This window comes from Hemitrygon akajei, chromosome 25 (assembly GCF_048418815.1).
Source record: "Hemitrygon akajei chromosome 25, sHemAka1.3, whole genome shotgun sequence".
Lineage (NCBI taxonomy): Eukaryota > Metazoa > Chordata > Chondrichthyes > Myliobatiformes > Dasyatidae > Hemitrygon > Hemitrygon akajei.
The window spans coordinates 26,143,121-26,169,100 of NC_133148.1; the positions used below are offsets into that span (position 1 = coordinate 26,143,121).

General features: G+C 50.7%; 1 protein-coding gene across 3 annotated transcripts in view; it reads left to right on the forward strand.

Annotated features, from left to right (window-relative positions):
- The window catches only part of pnkp (polynucleotide kinase 3'-phosphatase), a 103,810-nt gene that overhangs the window by 77,187 nt on the left and 643 nt on the right, over positions 1 to 25,980 (forward strand). For all 3 annotated transcript variants that reach the window (XM_073029207.1, XM_073029205.1, XM_073029206.1), the window contains exons 6-15: positions 173 to 280; positions 627 to 698; positions 898 to 946; positions 3,179 to 3,249; positions 3,704 to 3,796; positions 5,739 to 5,835; positions 8,857 to 8,918; positions 9,093 to 9,202; positions 9,709 to 9,796; positions 25,809 to 25,876. In XM_073029207.1, coding sequence (XP_072885308.1) covers positions 173 to 280; positions 627 to 698; positions 898 to 946; positions 3,179 to 3,249; positions 3,704 to 3,796; positions 5,739 to 5,835; positions 8,857 to 8,918; positions 9,093 to 9,202; positions 9,709 to 9,796; positions 25,809 to 25,876 — 818 coding nt within the window. The remainder of the gene's footprint in view (positions 1 to 172; positions 281 to 626; positions 699 to 897; positions 947 to 3,178; positions 3,250 to 3,703; positions 3,797 to 5,738; positions 5,836 to 8,856; positions 8,919 to 9,092; positions 9,203 to 9,708; positions 9,797 to 25,808; positions 25,877 to 25,980) is intronic.

Sequence of the window (25,980 nt, forward strand, 5' to 3'; positions counted from 1 at the left end):
CTGGGGACCCAGCCACCTTAATGGTTGTCGTTAAATAAAGATCGTCACCATAGCCGTAGGTCCATGGTGGTTATCGTGGGGCCCCATCCCTCTGGCTGGGAAGGATGCTTCCCTGGTGGGACGCCCCCCCCCCCCCACCTCGAGCTGACTCTTCCTCCTCTCGCTCCTCCAGCTCGTCTTCTTCACCAATCAGAGGGGCATCAGCCGAGGGAAACTCCGTCCTCAGGACTTCCAGAGGAAGGTGGAGGCAGTGATCAGCAAACTGGGAGTCCCAGTCCAGGTGAGGGAGTGCAGGAGGGAGGAGGGACAGTGTGAGGGCAAGGAGGAGGGAGGGAGGGAGAGGGGTGAGAGGCATGGAGGAGGGAGGGTGTGAGAAGTGAGGGGCAAGGAAGAGGGAGGGTGTGAGAAGTGAGGGGAGGGATGAGGCAGGGAGGAGGGAAGGAGTGAGGTGGGGGGCAAGGAGGAGGGAGGGAGTGAGGGGCAAGGAGGAGGGAGGGGGTGGGAACAAACTCTCATGGAACAGGATTTCTGTCACACAGTGTTGGGTGCTCGTGGTTGATGCAGAGTTTATCAGATTAGTTATTTCTCATTCTGACCCCCCCCCCCCCCCCCCCACACCCCCGCAGGTTTATGTGTCAACGGGGCTGGGGTTCTACCGGAAGCCATTACTGGGAATGCTGGATCACCTTCGGAAACAGGTACCCAATCACCCACGTGCTCCGCTCCGTGCAGGGTGGAGCAGGAGATGTGGCTGTTACGCCCGCAGGAGCTCCCCGGGTTGGCGGGAGGGAGGGGGGCCGCTGGTCTTCTCACGGTCCCGGGACCCGAGCGCTGCGGGGGGGTCGGGATTGCTCCCCCGTCCGTGTCTGATCCCATCTGTGTTCCTCTTTCCCCCAGGGGAACGACGGAGTGGAGATCGACCTGGACAAGTGCCTCTATGTTGGAGGTGGGTGTGTCTGAGGGGCAGAGGGATGTCCTGGTACGTAGATGTCAAAGCATACTGTACTGTGCAAAGTCTCAGCCACATACATATAGCCAGGGAGCCAAACGTTTGCACAGTACTGTAGTCATTTTATGTATCGCACTGTACTGTACCACAAAAAAAACTAATTTCATGTCACACGTGAGTGATGATAAATCTGATTCTGATCCGGGTCTATTGTGGACTGAGAGTGGGAAGGGGGCAGGGAGAGGGGAATCATGGTTGGGAAAAAAGGGAGCGAGTGGGAAGTACCAGAGAGACATTCTGTAATGATCAATAAACCAATTAGAACATAGAACATATAGTACAGCAAATTACAGGCCCTTCGGCCCACAATGTTGTGCCGACCCTTAAACCCTGCCTCCCATACAACCCCCCACCTTAAATTCCTCCATATACCTGTCTAGTAGTCTCTTAAACTTCACTAGTGTATCTGCCTCCACCACTGACTCAGGCAGTGCATTCCACGCACCAACCACTCTCTGAGTGAAAAACCTTCCTCTAATATCCCCCTTGAACTTCCCTCCCCTCACCTTAAAGCCATGTCCTCTTGTATTGAGCAGTGATGCCCTGGGGAAGAGGTGCTGGCTGTCCACTCTGTCTATTCCTCTTAGTATCTTGTACACCTCTATCATGTCTCCTCTCATCCTCCTTCTCTCCAAAGAGTAAGTCCTTAGCTCCCTTAATCTCTGATCATGATCCATACTCTCTAAACCAGGCAGCATCCTGGTAAATCTCCTCTGTATCCTTTCCAATGCTTCCACATCCTTCCTATAGTGAGGCGACCAGAACTGAACACAGTACTCCAAGTGTGGCCTAACTAGAGTTTTATAGAGCTGCATCATTACATCGCATCTCTTAAGCTCTATCCCTCGACTTATGAAAACTAACACCCCATAAGCTTTCTTAACTACCCTATCTACCTGTGAGGCAACTTTCAAGGATCTGTGGACATGTACCCCCAGATTCCTCTGCTCCTCCACACTACCAAGTATCCTGCCATTTAGTTTGTACTCTGCCTTGGAACACAATTGTTTGGAATCAAGTGACTGAGCCTGGAGTTTCAGGGTTGGGTGTGTCTGTACACCCCCACCACAGCTCCTGCCCCACACCCCTCCTGCAGTGCTCCACCCTCGCCATTCCCAACATGCTTTGCTCCTCACACAAAATGCTGGTGGAACACAGCAGGCCAGGCAGCGTCAATAAGGAGAAACACTGCCGTCGTTTCGGGCCGAGACCCTTCGTCAGGACTAACTGAAAGGAAAGGTAGTTTTTCTTTCTATCTTTCCTTTCAGTTAGTCCTGACGAAGGGTCTTGGCCTTGAATTTCCAGCATCTGCAGGTTTCCTCGTGTCTGCTTTGCTCCTGCCAGGTTTACAAACTCACTCTCCGCTCTACGTTGTCCAATACAGAGCCGTGCAAAAGTCTAGGGAACCCAAGCTATGTGTCTGCCTAAGACGTGCACAGTTCTGTCGAGCTTACGCTTCGAACAGACACAGGAACAGGATCTTTACTCTGTCACGTTCATGATTAATTAAACTACTAACTAATTACTCTGTTAATTTCACGGCCTCTGGATATCTGTCGGATCTACCACCACAGCCTTGCAGCTCATCCCAGACACCTACTGCGCTCTGTGTAAAAAGAAACCTTGCTCCCGTCGTTCCCTCTCACTTTAAATGCATGCCCTCTGATACTAAACATTTCCTCTGGGGGGGGGGGGGGGGGGAAGATATCGACTGTCTATCTGTGCCTCTCATCATCTTATAAACCTCGATCAGGTCTTCCCTCAGGCTCTGCCGCTACAGAGAAAACAACCCACGTTTGTTCAGCCTCACCTTGTAGTTCCTGCCCTCCAATCCAGGCAGATCCCGGTGAGCCTCTTCCCCACCCTCTCCAAAGCCCCCACACCCTTCCTGTAATGGGGCGACTGGAACTGTCACAATACTCTGCATACGGTGTATCCAAAGTTTCATACAGCTGCTACGTAGCTTCCCGATTCAGTGTCTCGGCTGAAACCCTCCGACGATTTCTGCTTCATAACGCAATACTTGCATCAAATCTCTTGTAATGTCTTTGTTCCCCTTCCTCCATCCTTACCTCACCATTCCCCTCCCTCCATCTCCCTCCCTGCCATTCCCCCTCACTCCCCCGCCTCAGTGGCTTGGATTGATGCCTCTCTCCCCCTCGCCCACAGATGCTGCAGGGAGACCTCCTGACTGGGCTCCGGGCCGGAAGAAGAAGGATTTCTCCTGCAGTGATCGCCTGGTAACCGATGTATTGTCCTCAGGACCTTCTCCTGACCCCTGGGCCTCAGGATCCATTCTGGACCCTCCCTATCCTCTCTCCCAACCTCAGACATCACTGTCTCCTGGAATCTCCTCCATGCCCCTTGACCTCAGGGTCCATCCCTGGGACCCTTCCTCCCCCCTTGTCCATCCTGGGATCCTTGCTCCTGATCCCTCACCTCGGGGTCTGCCCTGGGGCCTTTCGCCTAACTCCTCACCCCAGGGGCCTCTGTGACCCTGCAGTCGGGTCTGTCTATCCCTTTGCCCCAGATCAGAGGGGCTGTTTGTCCCCAAACCTCCTTCCCTAGTCCGTCACAAAGTCCTTCTCCCCTCGCCCCACGGACGGTGCGTCACTGAGATTCTTCCCCTCCTCTGCAGGCGGTTCGTCATTCAGAAGTTCCCCCCCCACTTACCCTCCTGCTCTGTTCTCGCAGTTCGCTCTGAATGCTGGGATCCCATTCAACACTCCCGAAGAGTTTTTCCTGGGCTGGAAGCCGGCCACCTTCCGTCTCCCAGAGTTCGACCCGGTGAGTGTGCATGTGTTTTTCCTAGGGCTCCCTGCCTGTGTGCTGGATTGCAGAGCATACCAAGACGGGCAGAGGGACAGGGAGTCTACACGAAGGACTTGGATAGGTTGGGAGAGTGGGCAAAGGGGTGGCAGATAGAGTACAGTGTAGGGGAGCGCATGGTCATGCATTTTGGTAGAAGGAATAAATTTAGGAAACTGTTTTCTAAATGGGGAAGGAAATTGGAAAGGCATAGGGACTTGGGAGTCCTAGTGCAGGATTCCCTGAAGGTTAACTTGCGGGTTGAAGTTCAAAGTTGAGTCAGTGAAGAGAAAAGATTATTTGTCACATGTACGATACAGCAAAATATGTTAGTGACTGTCAAAGTCCAAGGTTGTGCTTTTTGGCAGCCCACAAGTGTCCACAACTCACCAATCCTAACTCACTTGGCTTTGGAGTGCGGGAGGAAAGCAGGGCACCCAGTGAAAGCCCACACGTCCATGGGGAGAACGTGCAAACTCCTTACAGACCGTGGCGGGAATTGAACCCCGATTGCTGGTTCTGAAAAGCATTGCACTAACCAGCGGTGAGGAAGGCAAATGCAATATCTGCATTCGTTTTGTGAGGCCTCGAGTAGAAGAGCGGGGATGTAATGCTGAGGCACTGGTCAGAACACATTTGGAGTAACATGAGCAGCTTTGGGCTCCATACCTGGCATTCTCAGGGACTGTGCTGGGAATTAAGGGGTTAACATCTGAGGAGCATTTGATACCTCTTGGCATGCACTCGATGGAATGCAGGCAGATGATTGGAACCTACTCGATGCTGTGAGGCCGGGATAGAGTGGCCGTGGAGAGGATGATTCCAGGAGCAGCCCTCGAGGTTTTGATAATAAACGGACGTCCCTTTAGAACGGAGATGAGGAGGAATTTCTTCAGCCAGAGGACGGTGAATATAGTGGAGACCAGGTCATTCGGCATGTTCGATGCAGAGATTGGTGAGGTGCTTAAGGGTTACGGGAAGAAGGTGGGAGGAAGGGGTAGGAAAAAAAATCAGCATGAATGACGAGTGGGGCAGACTTTATGGGCCGAACGGCCTCATTCTGCTGCCCTGTCGTACGGTCTGATACGACAGTGGTCAGGATAACAATCAGTTACAGAGAGGGGCAGAGGAATGACATGAAGGTTAATCCAGGTACGTGTGAGGGAAATGGAGACCAAATGTAAGGGGACGACCCTGAGCGGTGTTGATGCACAGAGGGACCTTGGGGTCCCTGAAAGTGACCACATGGGCTGATAGAGCGGTAAGGGAAGGCCGATAGAATTCTTGCCTTTGTCAGAGTGTGTGTCCGGTATCAGAGTCAGGGAGCCATTTAGCAGCCGTATAAGACTTCGGTGAGGCCGCACTCGGAGTATTAGGTGCAGTTGTGGCCGCCCCATTACAGGGAGGATGTGCGGGCTTTGGAGAAGGTGTTGAAGTGGATTAGAGGGCAGGAGGTATGAGGAGAGGTTGTTTTCTCTGCAGCAGTGGAGACCTGATCAAGGTTTATGATTGAGAGGCACAGACAGAGCAGGCAGCCGGTGTGATATTTCCAAGGGGGCAAAGTCTAATACCAGAGGGAATGCGTCTAAGGTGAGGGGGGTAAATTCAAGAGATGGGAGAGTGTTGTGGCTGCCAGGGTTGGTGCTGGAGGTAGATACGGTGTGTTGGAGAGGCTGTTAGACAGATAGACACATGATGTGCAGGAAATGAGCAAAAAACCATTCAAGCCATCCAGTCCGCTCCAGCAACTAATCACGGCTGATTGACTATCCCGGGACGTACGGAGGGATATGGACATTGTGAAGGCGGAAGGGATTCGTCTGGATAGGATTTAATTACTAGTTTAATTAATGTTGTGGCTGAAAGGCCTGTTCCTGCTTCCCTCTCCCCCCACTGACCCCCTCTCTTTGCACCCCGACAGAGGAAGCTGCAGACTGGTCTTCCACAGTACGAGCCACCCTCTGCCCCCCTGACCGTTCCTGGATCGGAGCTGATTGTGGCTGTCGGATTCCCCGGCTGTGAGTGTTCTTCATCCCCCTTTCCTCTTCTCTCCCCTCCCCTACCTTTCCCCCCAATCATTTCCTCCCCCTCCCTAGCCCCTCTCACTTCCTGAGCACTCCCTCCCCTCTCCCACCTTCCCATTTCCCCCTGTTCCCTCCACCTAATCTCCCTCTCTGGCTACTCAACCTCTCGAATAGCTCAGTCCCTCAAGTCCCCGCAACATCCTCATTAATTCCCTCTGCACTCCTCGTAGCTTAATGGCATCTTTCCTGTAGCAGGGCGACCAAAACTGAATACAATACTCCCAAGTGTGGCCGCACCAATGTCCTGTACAACTGCAACATATCGTCCCAACTTCTGTACTCAGTGCCAGCTCACATTCTGTAACCCCCCCCCCCCCCATCTACCTGTGACCCCCTGTATATAGGGAGCCATGGACCTGTACCCCTGGGTGCCTCTGCTCTACATTGTCCCCGGGTCCCTGCCATTCACTGTGAAGGTCCTGCCCCCATTTGTCTGCCTAAAGTGCATCACCTCGTACTTTTCTGAATTAAACTCCATTTGCCTTTCCCCAGCCACTGACGCAGCTGATCAACATCCCTCTGTAAATCCTGATAACCATCTTCACTGTCAACGACACCACCTATTGTAGTGTCCTCTGCAGGCTTACTAACCCTGCCTTGTACCTGCTCATTCAAATTGTTGATACAGAAGACAAGCATAATAATTTGGTTTGTGATGGTATTGGGTTCTCTGACGGCAAAGCCCTGTCCGATTATAGATAATTACGGGAACCCTCACTATAGGAAAATTATGAGGTATTGACAAGGATTAGCTTCCCTGTCTGGTCTCTGCTGCAAAGATTAGCTCCCAATACATTCCCACTGCTTGAGTGATGGCCCCACTCCCTACCGAGGAGATAGTCCAGCTGACGAAGTAGTGTAAACACTATAAATTTTTAATCACCTACATTTAAATGTAGACAAATAGTTCTTAACACACATTTAACACTTGCAGGGGATTTTTAATTTATAAATGGTTTCCCAATTATAATAGTTTTAACAACTACTAAGTAGTTCCAAAAACAGTTTTGGTTCTTACAAACGAAAATAATGCACCAAGTTGTAGATAAATGAGTCGTCAGTCACAGAAATCAAAGGCTGAGGAATAAACTCTTAGATAGATAGATAGATACTTTATTCATCCCCATGAGGAAATTCAACTTTTTTTCCAATGTCCCATACACTTGTTGTAGCAAAACTAATTACATACAATACTTAACTCAGTAAAAAATATGATATGCATCTAAATCACTATCTCAAAAAGCATTAATAATAGCTTTTAAAAAGTTCTTAAGTCCTGGCGGTAGAATTGTAAAGCCTAATGGCATTGGGGAGTATTGACCTCTTCATCCTGTCTGAGGAGCATTGCATCGATAGTAACCTGTCGCTGAAACTGCTTCTCTGTCTCTGGATGGTGCTATGTAGAGGATGTTCAGAGTAATCCATAATTGACCGTAGCCTACTCAGCGCCCTTTGCTCAGCTACCGATGTTAAACTCTCCAGTACTTTGCCCACGACAGAGCCCGCCTTCCTTACCAGCTTATTAAGACGTGAGGCGTCCCTCTTCTTAATGCTTCCTCCCCAACACGCCACCACAAAGAAGAGGGCGCTCTCCACAACTGACCTATAGAACATCTTCAGCATCTCACTACAGACATTGAATGACGCCAACCTTCTTAGGAAGTACAGTCGACTCTGTGCCTTGTTCTTCTTTCTGTCAGTCTCCTTGTCATTCCTAACAATCCCCAATGCTTCTGATATTTATAGCATGGCAGACAGCATCTGCCTGTGATATTTTCCAGATACTTTTCCTAGGACAAAGTAACTCGCGCAGATGGTCATAAAAGCTCCTGGCAACAGAGATCCCAGACGTCCACAATTAATGCTGTCAAGGCTGACCCTCTGAGTAAACAAACATCCCAACTTGTAACCTTGTTTGATGTGCTAAGTGACATAACGTGCCTTGTGTTTGGCTAGTGGAGACCAGTCTTCTCCTGGTTACTTCACTTTGCAAAGGTGCGCTTCCGGTTGCAAGCTGATTACTGTTTGTAGTGTCTATTAAGCACCGAAGACTGGTTCCGGTGCGCAACAAAAAGCTGAGCCAGGACTATCTGTTAAAAGTTTAACTTCGTCACCGACAGCTCTGACCCTTTGGAAAGGTCATGCTGCTGTGTTAGAAAGCTGAGGCTGGCAATAAGCCTCTCGTGCCCAGGAAAGTGAACGTCCGTCGTAGGTTAAACCCGAGCCCTGGGGAGCACCACTATTCTCAGAAGCCATGTTCCGCCCTCTCTGTCTGTTGCCTACCGCCAAGCCAGCTGTGTGTACAGCACAATCAAAGACCCCACACACCCTAGAAATTCTTTCTTTTCCCCTCTCCCGCCAGGCAGAAGATACAAAAGCCTGAAAGCACATACTACAAGGCTCAAGGACAGCTTCTATCTCACTGATATCAGAACTTGAACGGACCTCTTGTACGATAAGACGCTCTCTTGACATGACAGTCCATCTTGTTATGAACGTGCACTCAATTGCTTACCTGCACTGCACTTCTGTAGCTGTGGCACTTTATTCTGCATTGTCACTGTTTTTCCTTCTTCTTCCTTAATGCACGGTGCAAATATTTGATCGGTATGGACAGCATGCAAGATGCTGCATCTTGGTACATGTGATAACAATGAAATCCCTGGATCCCAGGAGCAGCCTACCGCGTGGAGCTTCTCAAAGTCCTTACCGCATAGGTGACATCTACCACCCTGCCCTTCTCGAGCTTCTTGGCCATTTTAACAAACCTTTTAGACGTTGTCCCCCACACGTACAAAACCACCTTGGTCATCCCCATCCCTCCGAGTGCACATTATCCCTCAGAACTCCGGAAACCCCTCCACCGCAGGCATTAGGTACTTCGGCCGATAGTTCCCGGGGTTCTCTTTGCCGCCCTTCGATCATTTATTTTAATTTCTCTCCTCCCATTCCCAGCGGGAAAATCCACCTTCATCCGGGATTTCCTGGTGACTGAAGGATATGTGTACGTGAACAGGGTGAGTGGGTCTATTGTGGGTGAGGTTGGAGGGAGCCGGGTACGGGGGTGGGGAAGGTGAGGGAGGGGCTGGTGGTGTGACCCCTAACCTGACATGGACCCCAGTGGCTGATTGATGCGGGGCAGGATACCCACCCTGCTCTCTAACCGCCGAGCTGTTCCCTTCCTGCTGTAGGACACGCTGGGCTCGTGGCAGAAGTGTGTGTCGGTGTGTGAGGCAGCGCTGGGCAGCGGCAAGAGGGCCGTTGTGGACAACACCAACTTGGACCTGGAGTCCCGCAGCAGGTAGGGGTAGTGGGCAGAGGAGCCGGGGTTGGACCAGGCGAATTACAGGTGAGGGAGAGGGGGCAGGGCAGGGGTGAGAAGGAGGGGGAGGGAGAGGGTGCAGCAGACGGAGAAGTAAGGGAGCAGGAAGGAGAATGAGGGGAGGAGGTGAGAAGAAAGCAGGAAGGGAGAATGGGGTAGAAAGGGAAAGGGGAGGGGGAGGACAGTAGGGGCCAGAACCAACCTTAAACCTGAGTCTTGCAGCACTCCGGTTTGGGGTGAGAAAGACAGGGGAGGGGGTCAGGGGGCAATAATGGGCAATTCAAGTTGAGGCAGTTTAGGGGAATGAGGATGGGATGGGGCAAGGGGAGACAAATCTTCCAGGGGAGGGGGATTCTATATGAGAGAGAAGGGGAGGGGTGGAGAGAGGATCTGGGGGAGTGGGGATCTGTTGTCAGGTAATCTCAATCTGGCTTGATTGACCCTAAACCCCTGTTGCTACCTCTACCAACCCTCCCCCCTCACAGGTACACTGAATGTGCTCGGAAAGCTGGGGTCCCCTGTCGCTGCTTCCTCTTCACAACAACTTTTGAACACTCGAAGCACAACATTCGGGTGAGTGAGTCGACCCGGGACACACGGCGAAGCTAACCCCTCCCCACCGTCCCGTCACGTACCCCACGGGTCAGACACGGAGTGAATCTCCCTCCACACCGTCCCATCACACACTCCCGGGGTCAGACACAGAGTGAAACTCCCTCCTCACCGTCCCATCACACACTCCCGGGGTCAGACACAGAGTGAATCTCCCTCCACACCGTCCCATCACACACTCCCGGGGTCAGACACAGAGTGAAACTCCCTCCACGCCATCCCATCACACACTCCCGGGGTCAGACACAGAGTGAATCTCCCTCCACACCGTCCCATCACACACTCCCGGGGTCAGACACAGAGTGAAGCTCCCTCCACACCGTCCCATCACACACTCCCGGGGTCAGACACAGAGTGAATCACCCTCCACACCGTCCCATCACACACTCCCGGGGTCAGACACAGAGTGAATCACCCTCCACACCGTCCCATCACACACTCCCGGGGTCAGACACAGAATGAAGCTCCCTCCACACCGTCCCATCACACACTCCCGGGGTCAGACACAGAGTGAATCTCCCTCCACATCGTCCCATCACACACTCCCGGGGTCAGACACAGAGTGAATCACCCTCCACACCGTCCCATCACACACTCCCGGGGTCAGACACAGAGTGAAGCTCCCTCCACACCGTCCCATCACACACTCCCGGGGTCAGACACAGAGTGAAACTCCCTCCCCACCGTCCCGTCACATACCCCATGGGTCAGACACGGAGTGAAACTCCCTCCACGACATCCCATCACACACTCCCCAGGTCAGACACAGAGTGAATCTCCCTCCACACCGTCCCATCACACACTCCCGGGGTCAGACACAGAGTGAAGCTCCCTCCACACCGTCCCATCACACACTCCCGGGGTCAGACACGGAGTGAAACTCCCTCCACGACATCCCATCACACACTCCCCAGGTCAGACACAGAGTGAATCTCCCTCCACACCGTCCCATCACACACTCCCGGGGTCAGACACAGAGTGAAGCTCCCTCCACACCGTCCCATCACACACTCCCGGGGTCAGACACAGAGTGAAACTCCCTCCCCACCGTCCCGTCACATACCCCATGGGTCAGACACGGAGTGAAACTCCCTCCACGACATCCCATCACACACTCCCCAGGTCAGACACAGAGTGAATCTCCCTCCACACCGTCCCATCACACACTCCCGGGGTCAGACACAGAGTGAAGCTCCCTCCACACCGTCCCATCACACACTCCCGGGGTCAGACACAGAGTGAAACTCCCTCCCCACCGTCCCGTCACATACCCCATGGGTCAGACACGGAGTGAAACTCCCTCCACGACATCCCATCACACACTCCCCAGGTCAGACACAGAGTGAATCTCCCTCCACACCGTCCCATCACACACTCCCGGGGTCAGACACAGAGTGAAACTCCCTCCCCACCGTCCCGTCACATACCCCATGGGTCAGACACAGAGTGAAACTCCCTCCACACCGTCCCATCACACACTCCCGGGTTCAGACACAGAGTGAAACTCCCTCCACACCATCCCATCACACACTCCCCAGGTCAGACACAGAGTGAATCTCCCTCCACACCGTCCCATCACACACTCCCGGGGTCAGACACAGAATGAAGCTCCCTCCACACCGTCCCATCACACACTCCCCAGGTCAGACACAGAGTGAATCTCCCTCCACACCGTCCCGTCACACACTCCCGGGGTCAGACACAGTGGAACTCCCTCCACACAGTCCCATCACACTCTCCCGGGGTCAGACACAGAGTGAAACTCCCTCCACACCGTCCCATCACACACTCCCGGGGTCAGACACAGAGTGAAGCTCCCTCCACACCGTCCCATCACACACTCCCGGGGTCAGACACAGAGTGAATCTCCCTCCACACCGTCCCATCACACACTCCCGGGGTCAGACACAGAGTGAAGCTCCCTCCGCACCGTCCCATCACACACTCCCGGGGTCAGACACAGAGTGAATCTCCCTCTGAGTGAATTCTCCCAGAATGACCCCGGAGAACTCCCGTGGCAGGTAAAAAGGACGGCACTTTACTGCTGGCTATTCCAGGTCTGGTGAGCAGAATTGGGACAGAAATGATACATTTGTGCACCAGGAAGAGTTGATCATGAAGCGTACTCCTCCACCTCTGCTTTAGAGAGACTCTATAGATCTATCCTAACGGTGTACAGTGATATGGATCGCCTCATCTGGTACTGAAGGAGTTAACCAGGATTCTGAGAAACAAAGGACTGTCACGGTCCTAATGAGCCTCTGCTTCTGAGATCATCTATTTTATTCACCACAGTCTGCATGTTCGGCAGCAAGGTAGTTGGTACAGGGAGTTTAAAACCCCATTTCCTTAAATGCACATAATGCTGATCTTCGCCCACACTTCTTCCGAGGTTTACTCCGTGGGCCCTCCCGACCACAGACTGTGTTGTTTCCATCAGTTTTAAGCAGCAGTAGTTTATTTCAACGCATTAAGACATCTTTATTGACTATTGACCTTGGTAACAGTTGTGCTTTTTAGCGCTAACAGGCTGAAACAGGATTATTTAATCATATCCATTGAGAGTACTGCTGCTACTCGAGATGCACCTAGGCGCCCCGGAAGTAGGCAGAAACTACCTCCGCACCGTCTCATCACACACTCCCGGGGTCAGACACAGAGTGAAGCTCCCTCCACACCGTCCTATCACACACTCCCGGGGTCAGACACAGAGTGAAACTCCCTCCACACCGTCCCATCACACAGTCCCGGGGTCAGACACAGAGTGAATATCCCTCCGCATCGTCCCATCACACACTCCCGGGGTCAAACACAGAGTGAAACTCCCTCCGCACCGTCCCATCACACACTCCCGGGGTCAGACACAGAGTGAAACTCCCTCCACACCGTCCCATCACACACTCCCGGAGTCAGACACAGAGTGAAGCTCCCTCCACACCGTCCCATCACACACTCCCGGGGTCAGACACAGAGTGAATCACACTCCACACCGTCCCATCACACACTCCCGGGGTCAGACACAGAGTGAATCACCCTCCATACCGTCCCATCACACACTCCCGGGGTCAGACACAGAGTGAATCACCCTCCACACCGTCCCATCACACACTCCCGGGGTCAGACACAGAATGAAGCTCCCTCCACACCGTCCCATCACACACTCCCGGGGTCAGACACAGAGTGAATCTCCCTCCACACCGTCCCATCACACACTCCCGGGGTCAGACACAGAGTGAATCTCCCTCCACACCGTCCCATCACACACTCCCGGGGTCAGACACAGAGTGAATCTCTCTCCACACCGTCCCATCACACACTCCCGGGGTCAGACACAGAGTGAAACTCCCTCCACACCGTCCCATCACACACTCCCGGGGTCAGACACAGAGTGAAACTCCCTCCACACCGTCCCATCACACACTCCCGGGGTCAAACACAGAGTGAAGCTCCCTCCACACCATCCCATCACACACTCCCGGGGTCAGACACAGAGTGAAGCTCAGAATCAGAATCAGGTTTGTTATCACCGGCATGTGACATGAAATTTGATAGCTTAGCAGCAGCAGTTCAATGTTGTACATAATCTTGCAGAGAGAGAAAAAATAAATAAAATAAAACATAATAAGGAAATTAATAATATATATTGAATAGTTTATTAAAAATGTGAAAAAACAGAAAAACTGTGTATTAAAAAAGTGAGGTTGTGTCCAATACTTCAAAGTCCATCTAGGGGTCGGATGGCAGAGGGAAGAAGCTGTTCCTGAATCTCTGAGTGTGTGTCTTCAGGCTTCTGTACCTCCTTCCTGATGGTAACAGTGTGAAAAGGGCCTGTCCTGGGTTCTGGGGGTCCTTAATAATGGACGTTGCCTTTCTGAGACACCGCTTCCTAAAGATGTCCTGGGTACTTTGTAGGCTAGTACCCAAGATGGAGCTGACTAAATTTACAACCTTCTGCAGCTTCTTTCGGTCCTGTGCAGTAGCCCCTCCATACCAGATAGTGATGCAGCCTGTCAGAATGCTCTCCACAGTACAACTATAGAGCTTTTTCAGTGTATTTATTGACATGCCAAATCACTTCAAACTCCTAATAAAGTATAGCTGCTGTCTTGCCTTCTTTATGACTACATCGATACGTTGGGACCAGGTTAGATCCTCAGGAACTTGAAGCTGCTCACTCTCCACTTCTGATCCCTCTGTGGTATGTGTTTCTTTGTCTTACCCTTCCTGAAGTACACAATCAGCTCTTTCATCTTCCTGATGTTGAGTGCCAGATTGTTATTGTGGCATCACTTTACTAGTTGGCATATCTCGCTCCTGTACGCCCTCTCATCACAACCACAGATTCTACCAACAACGGTTGTATCATCGGCAAATCTGTAGATGGTATTTGAGCTGTGCCTAGCCACACAGTCATGTGTATACAGAGAGTAGAGCAGTGGGCTAAGCACACGCCCCTGAGGTGCGCCAGTGTTGATCGTCAGCGAAGAGGATATGTTATCACCAATATACACAGATTGTGGTCTTCCGGTTAGGAAGCTGAGGATCCAATTGCAGAGGGAGGTACAGAGGCCCATGTTCTACAACTTCTCAATCAAGATTGTGGGAAGGATGGTATTAAAAGCTGAGCTATAGTTGATGGACAGCATCCTGACGTAGGTGTTTGTGTTGTCCAGGTGGTCTAAAGACGTGTGAAGAGCCAGGGAGATTGCATCTGCCGTTGACCTATTATGATGATATTATGATCTGTTGATGGTAATTGCTCAGTGATTTTTCTCAGACTGGCCTTGTTAAAATCTCCCAAAACGATAGTGACGGCGTTAGGGTGGCAGTTTTGTGCATGTTGATCCCGTTGCTCAGATCATCTCAAGCCTGCTTGACGTTGGCCTGAAGTGGAACGTGAACTGCTACCAGAATGACCCCGGAGAACTCCCGTGGTAGGTAAAAAGGACGGCACTTTACCGCTGGATATTCCAGGTCTGGTGAGCAGAATTGGGACAGAAATGATACATTTGTGCACCAAGAAGAGTTGATCATGAGGCATACTCCTCCACCTCTGCCTTAGAGAGACTCTACAGATCTATCCTGACGGTGTACAGTGAACCTGTCGATATGGATCGCCTCATCTTGTACTGGAAGGAGTTAACCAGGATTCTGAGAAACAAAGGACTGTCACGGTCCTAATGAGCCTCTGCTTCTGAGATCATCTATTTTATTCACCACAGTCTGCATGTTCGGCAGCAAGGTAGTTGGTACAGGGAGTTTAAAACCCCATTTCCTTAAATGCACATAATGCTGATCTTCGCCCACACTTCTTCCGAGGTTTACTCCGTGGGCCCTCCCGACCACAGACTGTGTTGTTTCCGTCAGTTTTAAGCAGCAGTAGTTTACTTCAACGCATTAAGACATCTTTATTGACTATTGACCTTGGTAACAGTTGTGCTTTTTAGCGCTAACAGGCTGAAACAGGATTATTTAATCATATCCATTGAGAGTACTGCTGCTACTCGAGATGCACCTAGGCGCCCCGGAAGTAGGCAGAAACTACCTCCGCACCGTCTCATCACACACTCCCGGGGTCAGACACAGAGTGAAGCTCCCTCCACACCGTCCCATCACACAGTCCCGGGGTCAGACACAGAGTGAATATCCCTCCGCATCGTCCCATCACACACTCCCGGGGTCAAACACAGAGTGAAACTCCCTCCGCACCGTCCCATCACACACTCCCGGGGTCAGACACAGAGTGAAACTCCCTCCACACCGTCCCATCACACACTCCCGGAGTCAGACACAGAGTGAAGCTCCCTCCACACCGTCCCATCACACACTCCCGGGGTCAGACACAGAGTGAATCACACTCCACACCGTCCCATCACACACTCCCGGGGTCAGACACAGAGTGAATCACCCTCCACACCGTCCCATCACACACTCCCGGGGTCAGACACAGAGTGAATCACCCTCCACACCGTCCCATCACACACTCCCGGGGTCAGACACAGAATGAAGCTCCCTCCACACCGTCCCATCACACACTCCCGGGGTCAGACACAGAGTGAATCTCCCTCCACACCGTCCCATCACACACTCCCGGGGTCAGACACAGAGTGAATCTCCCTCCACACCGTCCCATCACACACTCCCGGGGTCAGACACAGAGTGAATCTCTCTCCACACCGTCCCATCACACACTCCCGGGGTCAGACACAGAGTGAAACTCCCTCCACACCGTCCCATCACACACTCCCGGGGTCAGACACAGAGTGAAACTCCCTCCACACCGTCCCATCACACACTCCCGGGGTCAAACACAGAGTGAAGCTCCCTCCACACCGTCCCATCACACACTCCCGGGGTCAGACACAGAGTGAAGCTCAGAATCAGAATCAGGTTTGTTATCACCGGCATGTGACATGAAATTTGATAGCTTAGCAGCAGCAGTTCAATGTTGTACATAATCTTGCAGAGAGAGAAAAAATAAATAAAATAAAACATAATAAGGAAATTAATAATATATATTGAATAGTTTATTAAAAATGTGAAAAAACAGAAAAACTGTGTATTAAAAAAGTGAGGTTGTGTCCAATACTTCAAAGTCCATCTAGGGGTCGGATGGCAGAGGGAAGAAGCTGTTCCTGAATCTCTGAGTGTGTGTCTTCAGGCTTCTGTACCTCCTTCCTGATGGTAACAGTGTGAAAAGGGCCTGTCCTGGGTTCTGGGGGTCCTTAATAATGGACGTTGCCTTTCTGAGACACCGCTTCCTAAAGATGTCCTGGGTACTTTGTAGGCTAGTACCCAAGATGGAGCTGACTAAATTTACAACCTTCTGCAGCTTCTTTCGGTCCTGTGCAGTAGCCCCTCCATACCAGATAGTGATGCAGCCTGTCAGAATGCTCTCCACAGTACAACTATAGAGCTTTTTCAGTGTATTTATTGACATGCCAAATCACTTCAAACTCCTAATAAAGTATAGCTGCTGTCTTGCCTTCTTTATGACTACATCGATACGTTGGGACCAGGTTAGATCCTCAGGAACTTGAAGCTGCTCACTCTCCACTTCTGATCCCTCTGTGGTATGTGTTTCTTTGTCTTACCCTTCCTGAAGTACACAATCAGCTCTTTCATCTTCCTGATGTTGAGTGCCAGATTGTTATTGTGGCATCACTTTACTAGTTGGCATATCTCGCTCCTGTACGCCCTCTCATCACAACCACAGATTCTACCAACAACGGTTGTATCATCGGCAAATCTGTAGATGGTATTTGAGCTGTGCCTAGCCACACAGTCATGTGTATACAGAGAGTAGAGCAGTGGGCTAAGCACACGCCTCTGAGGTGCGCCAGTGTTGATCGTCAGCGAAGAGGATATGTTATCACCAATATACACAGATTGTGGTCTTCCGGTTAGGAAGCTGAGGATCCAATTGCAGAGGGAGGTACAGAGGCCCATGTTCTACAACTTCTCAATCAAGATTGTGGGAAGGATGGTATTAAAAGCTGAGCTATAGTTGATGGACAGCATCCTGACGTAGGTGTTTGTGTTGTCCAGGTGGTCTAAAGACGTGTGAAGAGCCAGGGAGATTGCATCTGCCGTTGACCTATTATGATGATATTATGATCTGTTGATGGTAATTGCTCAGTGATTTTTCTCAGACTGGCCTTGTTAAAATCTCCCAAAACGATAGTGACGGCGTTAGGGTGGCAGTTTTGTGCATGTTGATCCCATTGCTCAGATCATCTGAAGCTTGCTTGACGTTGGCCTGAGGTGGAACGTGAACTGCTACCAGAATGACCCCGGAGAACTCCCGTGGTAGGTAAAAAGGACGGCACTTTACCGCTGGATATTCCAGGTCTGGTGAGCAGAATTGGGACAGAAATGATACATTTGTGCACCAAGAAGAGTTGATCATGAGGCATACTCCTCCACCTCTGCCTTAGAGAGACTCTACAGATCTATCCTGACGGTGTACAGTGAACCTGTCGATATGGATCGCCTCATCTTGTACTGGAAGGAGTTAACCAGGATTCTGAGAAACAAAGGACTGTCACGGTCCTAATGAGCCTCTGCTTCTGAGATCATCTATTTTATTCACCACAGTCTGCATGTTCGGCAGCAAGGTAGTTGGTACAGGGAGTTTAAAACCCCATTTCCTTAAATGCACATAATGCTGATCTTCGCCCACACTTCTTCCGAGGTTTACTCCGTGGGCCCTCCCGACCACAGACTGTGTTGTTTCCGTCAGTTTTAAGCAGCAGTAGTTTACTTCAACGCATTAAGACATCTTTATTGACTATTGACCTTGGTAACAGTTGTGCTTTTTAGCGCTAACAGGCTGAAACAGGATTATTTAATCATATCCATTGAGAGTACTGCTGCTACTCGAGATGCACCTAGGCGCCCCGGAAGTAGGCAGAAACTACCTCCGCACCGTCCCATCACACACTCCCGGGGTCAGACACAGAGTGAAGCTCCGTCCACACCGTCCTATCACACACTCCCGGGGTCAGACACAGAGTGACTATCCCTCCGCACCGTCCCATCACACACTCCCGGGGTCAGACACACAGTGAATCTCCCTCCACACCGTCCCATCACACACTCCTGGGGTCAGACACAGAGTGAATCACCCTCCACATCGTCCCATCGCACACTCCCGGGGTCAGACACAGAGTGAATCTCCCTCCACACCGTCCCATCACACACTCCCGGGGTCAGGCACAGAGTGAAACTCCCTCCACACCGTCCCATCGCACACTCCCGGGGTCAGACACAGAGTGAATCTCCTTCCACACCGTCCCATCACACACTCCCGGGGTCAGACACAGAGTGAATCTCCCTCCACTCCGACCCATCACACACTCCCGGGGTCAGACACAGAGTGAATCTCCCTCCACACCGTCCCATCACACACTCCCGGGGTCAGACACAGAGTGAAACTCCCTCCACACCGTCCCATAACACACTCCCGGGGTCAGGCACAGAGTGAAACTCCCTCCACACCGTCCCATCACACACTCCCGGGTCAGACAGAGTGAAACTCCCTCCATACCGTCCCATCACACACTCCCGGGTCAGACAGAGTGAAACTCCCTCCATACTGTCCCAGGGATCTCCCGGCTGCCTGTTCGTTCTGTGAGCTGGAAGAGATGGTGGAGCTGGTTTGTGTGAGACTGCAGTCCCTACTCACACCTGCCTGAACTGCTCGTCATATCTGGTTGCTCTGTAGACCCATCTGCTTTATATTTGGCCATCCATTACAGAGGAGGAGGAGGACGTCCAAGTAAACCTGCTCCTAAAGCTGGCCAACTAGCTATCCGCGAGTCCTGGGCGCAGGTGTCAGAGGGCTCTGCCTAGACAGACCGTGTGGCAATTTGCCAGGGGTATATCTGTGCCTGGGTAACCATGAGGATAGAACAGAGAATGTCCCTGGGCACCATGGAGGTGTTGTGGGACCGTTGGGGGTAAAAGGCAATTCCCCTCAGTAACAAATATACCACTCCGGGTATCTGCTGTTGCTGAGGAGAGGATGCCTGGGGAATTTAATAGTTAGGGGTGTAAACAAAGGATTCTGTGGTCATGAAGGGAGCTCCTGGAGTGTATGTTGCTTCCCAGGTTCCCGGGACAGGGACTTCTCAGACTGGGCTCACAGCAGGTGAGCAGCCAGATGGTACATATTGTGGGAAGGCAGGTGAGGTCCTCAGGAGCCTGGTAGGCAGCTGAAAAGATCCTCTGGATTAGTGTCTGTCCCATGTGCCAGAGAGGGCAAGAATAGGATGGTTTGGCAGGTGAATGCGTGGCTGGAGAATTGGTGCAGAGGGAAGTGTTTCACATTTTCGAGTCTTTGGGATCTCTTCTGGGGAAGGTATGACCTGTACTAAAGGGACGGGTTACACCTGAACTCGAGGAGGCCTCATGCCCTTCTGGGCAGATTTGCTCGAGCTTTGTGGAAGGATTTAAAACAAGGTTGGCAAGGACTTAGGAACCAGGGTGAAGGGTCAGAGGATGGAGTAGATTCAACACGCAGAGACCGTGAGGAAGGATAGGCAGTCGATAGGGTATAACTGCAGTGAGCTGGATGGGTCAAGATGTAAATATTTCAATGCAAGAAGTCTCCGGAACAAGAGTGGTCGGCTTTGAGCACGGATCAGTACGTGGAGCAATGATGTGGTCAGTGTGGAGACTCAGCTCTTACAGGGGCAGGAATGGCTGCTGAATGTTCTGGGGTTTAGATGTTTTAGAACGGATGGGGTGGGGGGTAAGAGAGGCCAGGGTGTGGCATTGCTAATCGGGCAGTATCACAGCTGCAGAAAGGAGTGACGTCATGGAGGGCTTGTCTTCCGAGTCACTGTGAGTGGAAATCAGAAATGGGAAGGAACCAATCGCTGTGTTTAGAAATGCTCTCCAGATAATCCAACAGTAATGGAGAGCATGAAGAGCAGATTGGGAAGCAGATATTGGAAAAAGAAAAGTGATGATGTCATGGGCGACTTCAACTTCCCTGATGCTAATTAGCACTTCCTTCGTGCAGAAGTTGTAGATGGGGCAGAACTCGTTACATGTGTGTCCAGGAGGATTCCTGGCGTTGTACTTAGACTGGCCGAGTCGAGGACAAGGCAGACTGGGTCAGGAATGAGGCAATGAGTCTGGTCGGCAGACTGTGACCGTAACATTCCCCATAGCCTTGGAGGTGGAGTGGAGCAGACTGTATGGAGAAGTGTTTAGTTAGGGGCGGGGATGAGCGAATTGTGATGCCATTGCAGTAAATTGGAAACGGTTTTACTCAGGGCAAAGCACACCGGAAATGTGGAAGTTGCTAGTGGACCAGTTGCGTGAGATCATTGGTAGCTTTGACCTACTGAGGCAGGGAAAGAATGGCAGGGCAAGTTGACAGGCGTTGTGGAACATCTAGTCAAGAGGAAGAGCAAGGTTCTGACTCGAATGAGGAAGTGGGAGGCTGGATTAGTAAGTTTGCCGATGACCACACTTGGTGGTGGGGTCGGCTACAACAGGATGTGAATATGAGGCAGAGCTGAGCGAAGAAGTGACAGATGGAAACGTGTGACGTGAGGCACCCTGGAAGATCAAACTCCATGGCAGATTAATGCCAGGAGCTGGGGGGTTGTGGCGGTGCAGATGTGTGCAAGCTGATGGGGTGATTGGCCTTCATTAGTTGGGGGTGGGGTGGGGTGGTTTGAGTTGAGGAACCACAAGGTAATGTTGCAATCCTATAAGCCTCAGTTAGACCGGCCCTGGAGAATCGTGCCCTGTTCTGGTCACCTCATTGTAGGAAGGATGTGCGGAGATTAACAGGATGCTGCCTGGATTAGAGAATGTGCCTTAGAAAGGTTGAGTGAGGTGGGGCTTTTTTCTGAGGAGCAGAGGAGGGTGAAAGATAACTTGATAGGGGTGTATAGCGTGATAGAGTGGATAGCCAGCATCTTTCTCCCAGGGTGGAAGTAGTTAATACAAGAGGGGTGTAATTTTAAGGCGATTGGAGGAAAGTATCAGAGTGATGTCAGAGGTGGTATTAGACGCAGAATGCTGGAGGAACTCAGCGGGCCAGGCCGCCCGAAACATCGGCTGGTTATTCTTTGCCACAGAGGCTGCCTGACCTGCTCCGTTCCTCCAGCATTTTGTCTGTTACTTTGACTTCCAGCAACTGCATATTTTCTCTTGTTTACACAGAATAGTGGGTGCATAGAGCAAAAGGTCAGCACAACATTGTGGGCTGAATGGCCTCTACTGCTCCATGTAATTACTGGTGTATGCTACAGCAATGTGGACAAAATGCTGGAAGAACTCTGCAGGTCAGTCAGCATCTGTGGAAATGAACAAAGAGTCGATGTTTTGTTCAGAGAGGATGCCGGTGGGTGGAGGGGAAGCCAGGTGGATGGGAAAGGTCAAGGGCTGGAGAAGAAGGAATCTGATAGGAGAGGAGAGGACCCAGAGGGAGGTGAGAGGGGGTAAGAGCCCAGAATGGTGAATAGAAGAGGAGGGGGGAGGGAGAATTTTTTACCAGAAGTTTTAGAACACTATTTATTCCATCAGGTTGGAGGCTAGCTGGAGGGAATATAAGGTGTTACTCCTCTACCCTGAGGGTGACCTCACCTTGGCACAAGAGGGGGCCTGTATTCCATACACTGAATAGGATTGGGAAGTCTTGAGTTCATTTTGTGGTAGTCACTGTTTCCGTCTCTTTGCTTCCATTGTAGAATTGTAAAGTTGCAATAAACGGATTTTTGTAAAAAAGGGTCAGACACAGCAAAGCTCTTTGTGACCTGCTTTATTTGTCACGTGAACATCGAAAAACACGGTCAATTGTGTCGTTTGCTTCAAATGGAATCGGCGAGGATTCCTACGCCAACGTGGCACGCCCACAAGTCACTCACCGTAACTATATGGCAGTCACACGGTCACGGGGAAAACTAACTCCTTACCGGCAGCGGCAGGGGGGGGAATTGAACTGTGACTTACTGCTGGCGCTGTAAAATCGTACGCGACTGTGCCACCTCAACACTACGCACTGTCCGACAGGGAATCGCTCTGCTCTTTCTATCGCAACACCACACTGTCAGGTTGTAATGGTAAAAATCTGAAGTTTCACCCTGGGGCATGAGTGCGGACACGCCTGTAGCTTTGCTGGAGAAGGAGTTTATCCCTCTGGTTTTCTGGGCCCTCTGTGCCCATCAGATCAAAATCGAATAGCTGCGGACGCCTCGAATCAAAGAAAAGCAGAGAAGGAACTGGTCAGTGTTTCGGCTCCAATCCTGGGAGTAGCGAGAGATATTAAACTGATTTGGTGGGGGGTGGGAACCAGAGTGAGAGGGCTGACGATGGGGTAGTTAGTTCACAAACAGAGGCAGTGTGTAGTGAGACTCCTAGCAAGGAGAGGCTGACGATGGGGCAAAATTGCAGTCGACAGGATGAGCTGCAGTGCCAAAGGTGGACAAAATCGAAAAGGGTGAATACAGGACTGAAGGTTTGTATTTGAATGCGTGCAGTGTATGGAATAAGGTCGGTGAACTTGTAGCTCAGTTACAGGTTGGTAGGTGTGATGTTGTAGGCATCGTGGAATTGTGGCTGAAAGATGATTCTGTCCAACAATACACACTGCATCGAAAGGAGAGGCAGGAAGACGGGGGGCGGCGTTCTCTGTTGGTAAAAATTGAAGCGAATTATTAGAGGTGACATAGGGTCGGAAGGCGTTGAATTGCGGATAGAGCTAAGGAATTGCAAGGGTCAAAAGACCCTGACGGGAGTTGTATACAAACCCCCAAACAGTAGTAAGGATGTGGCCCACAGATTACAATAGGAGATAGTAAATACATGCCAAAAGGGGAACTTCAATGCGCAGGTAGATTGGGAAAATCAGGATGGTGCTGGATCCCAGGAGGGGAGATTTGTAGAATGCCTATGAAATGATTTTTTCAAGTTGGCCGTGGTTGAGCCCACTAGAGGATCAGCTATTCTGGATTGGGTGTTGTGCAATGAAACAGAATTGATTAGAGAGCTTAAGGTAAAAGAACCCTCGGGGACAAGTGACCATAATATGATAGAATTCACCTTGAGCTTTGAGTTGCTGAAGTCAGATGTATCAGTATTACAGTGGGGTAAAGGGAATTACAGGAGCATGAGAGGAGTTGGTCAGAAATGACTGGAAAAGAACACCGGCAGGGATGATGGCAAAGTGGCAATGTCTGGAGTTTCTGGGAGTAATTCGGAAGGCACAGGGTATATACACCCAAGAGGAAGAAGTATTCTAAAGGCGAGATGACACAACTGTGGCTAATGAGAAATCAAAGCCAACATTGAACCCAAAGAGAGGGCCTATAATAGAGCAAAAATTAGTGGGAAGTTAGAGGATTGGGAAGCTTTTAAAAACCAACAGAAGGTAACTAAAAAGGTCATTAAGAAGGAAAAGATGAAATACAAAAGTAAGCTGCCCAATAATATTAAAGAGGATACAAAAAATTTCTTTAGATACATGGAATGTAAAAGAGGGGTGAGAGTGGGTATCAGACTCCTGGAAAACGATGCTGGAGAGGTAGTAATAGGTGACAAGAAACTGGCAGATGAACTGAGGAAGTGTTTTACATCAGTCTTCACTGTGGAAGACACTAGCAGTATGACGGAAGTTCCAGATGTCAGGGGTCACAAAGTGTGTGGTTATCATTACTGGAGAGAAGGTTCTTGGTGAACTGAAATGTCTAAATGTAGATAAGTCACTTGGACCAGATGGTGTTCACACCAGGGTTGTGAAAGAGGTGGCTGAAGAGATTGTGGGGGCATTAGTAATGATCCTTTCAAGAATCACTAGATTCTGAGATGTTCCACAAGACTGGAAAATTGTAAATGCCACTCCACTCTTCAAGAAGGGAGAGAGGCAGAAGAAAGGAAACTATGGCCAAGTTAGTCTGACGTCAGTGGTTGAGATGTTGCAAAGACATGGTTTTGGGTTACTTGGAGGCACATGATAAAGTGGGGCAGGAGTCAGCATGGTTTTATCAAAGGAAAATCTTTCCTGACAAATCTGCTGGAATTCTTTGAAGAAATAATAAGCAGGATAGACAAAGGCGATTGGGTTGATGTTGTGTACTTGGACTCTCAGAAGGTCTGTGACAAGGTGCCACACATGAGGCTGCTTACGGGGATAAGAGCCCATGGTATTAGAGGAAAGATTCTAGCATGGATGAAGTGGCTGATTGACAGGAGGCAATGAGTGGGAAGAAAGGGAGCTGTTTTGGGTTGGCTGCCGGTGACTCATGGTGTTCCACTGGATTCAGACTGCTTCTTTTAACATGAAATGTCAATGACTTGGATGATGGAATTAATGCCTCTGTTGCAAAGTTTGTGGACAATACAAAGATAGTTGGAGGGCCAGGAAGTTTTGAGGAAGCAGAAACCTACTGGAGGACTTAGATTAGGGGAATGGGCAATGGAGTGGATTGAATATTGTGTTGGGAAGTGTCTGGTCATGCACTTCGGTAGAAAAAATAAAAGGATAGAATATTTTCTAAATGGAGAGAAAAATCAAAAATCTGAGGCACAAAGGGAGTCTTTGTGCAGGATTCCCTAAAAGTTAATTTGCAGTTTGAGTCTGTGGTGAGGGAGGCAAATGTGATGTTGGCATTCATTGCAAGAGGAGTAAAATACAAAAGCAAGGATGTAATGTTGAGAGTTTCTTGAGCACTGACGAGGCCTCAGGGCCCCGTATCTTAGAGAGGATGTGCTGAAACGAGATGGTTCAAAGGAGGTTCACGAAAATGACCCCAGGATTGAACGACTTGTCATATGAAGAATGAGGGGTGACCTAATTGAAACCTATCGAAAGGTGAAAGGCCTCGATATAGTGGATGTTTCCTGTGGTGGGAGAGTCTAAGACTAGAGGACACACCCTCAGAACAGAAGGGGGTCCTTTTAAAACAAAGATGAAGAAGAATTTATTTAGCCAAAGAGTAGTGAATCTGTGGACTTCTTTACCACAGGCAGCTGTGGAGGCCAAGTCTTTATGAATATTTAAGGCAGAGGTTGGTAGATTTGTGATTGGACAAAGAATGAAAGGATACGGGGAGAAGGCAGGAGATTGGGGCTGAGAGGGAAACTGGATCGGCCATGATGAAATGGCGGAGCAGGCTCGATGGGCCAACTGGCCTAATTCTGCTCCTAGATCTTATGAGTCAGTTCTAAGTAGCAGTAGAGAGGCATGGCTGAGGCAGGGAGTAAGTCATTGAGGTTCGGGAGGAGGGGGGAGAGAGAGGTATAAACAGACACTGAAAAGGAGTTGTCCATGTGTAGCGGGAGGGAGGGGTGCGTCTGCTGGCTGCCGAATCTGTCCAGATAATTGGGTTGGGGGGGGTGAGATGGTGGTGGTTGATGGGGAAGAACAGCAGAGGGAGTCACGGAAGGTGTGATGGGTGAACTTACATGGCGTTTTCTCCCCCTCCACACCCCCTCTACCCCCACCCCACCACAGTTCCGAGAGATGACCTACACCGGAGATGGTCACGCTCCCGTCAACGAGGTGGTGATGAACAGCAGTCGGTGAGTACATGGTGGTCCCCTTTCTCCTCTCGCCCCCCAACCCACCTTCCCTAACACGCATCATCTCCCCGCTCCAAGAGCGTTACCTCTGTCTGCCCCACCCC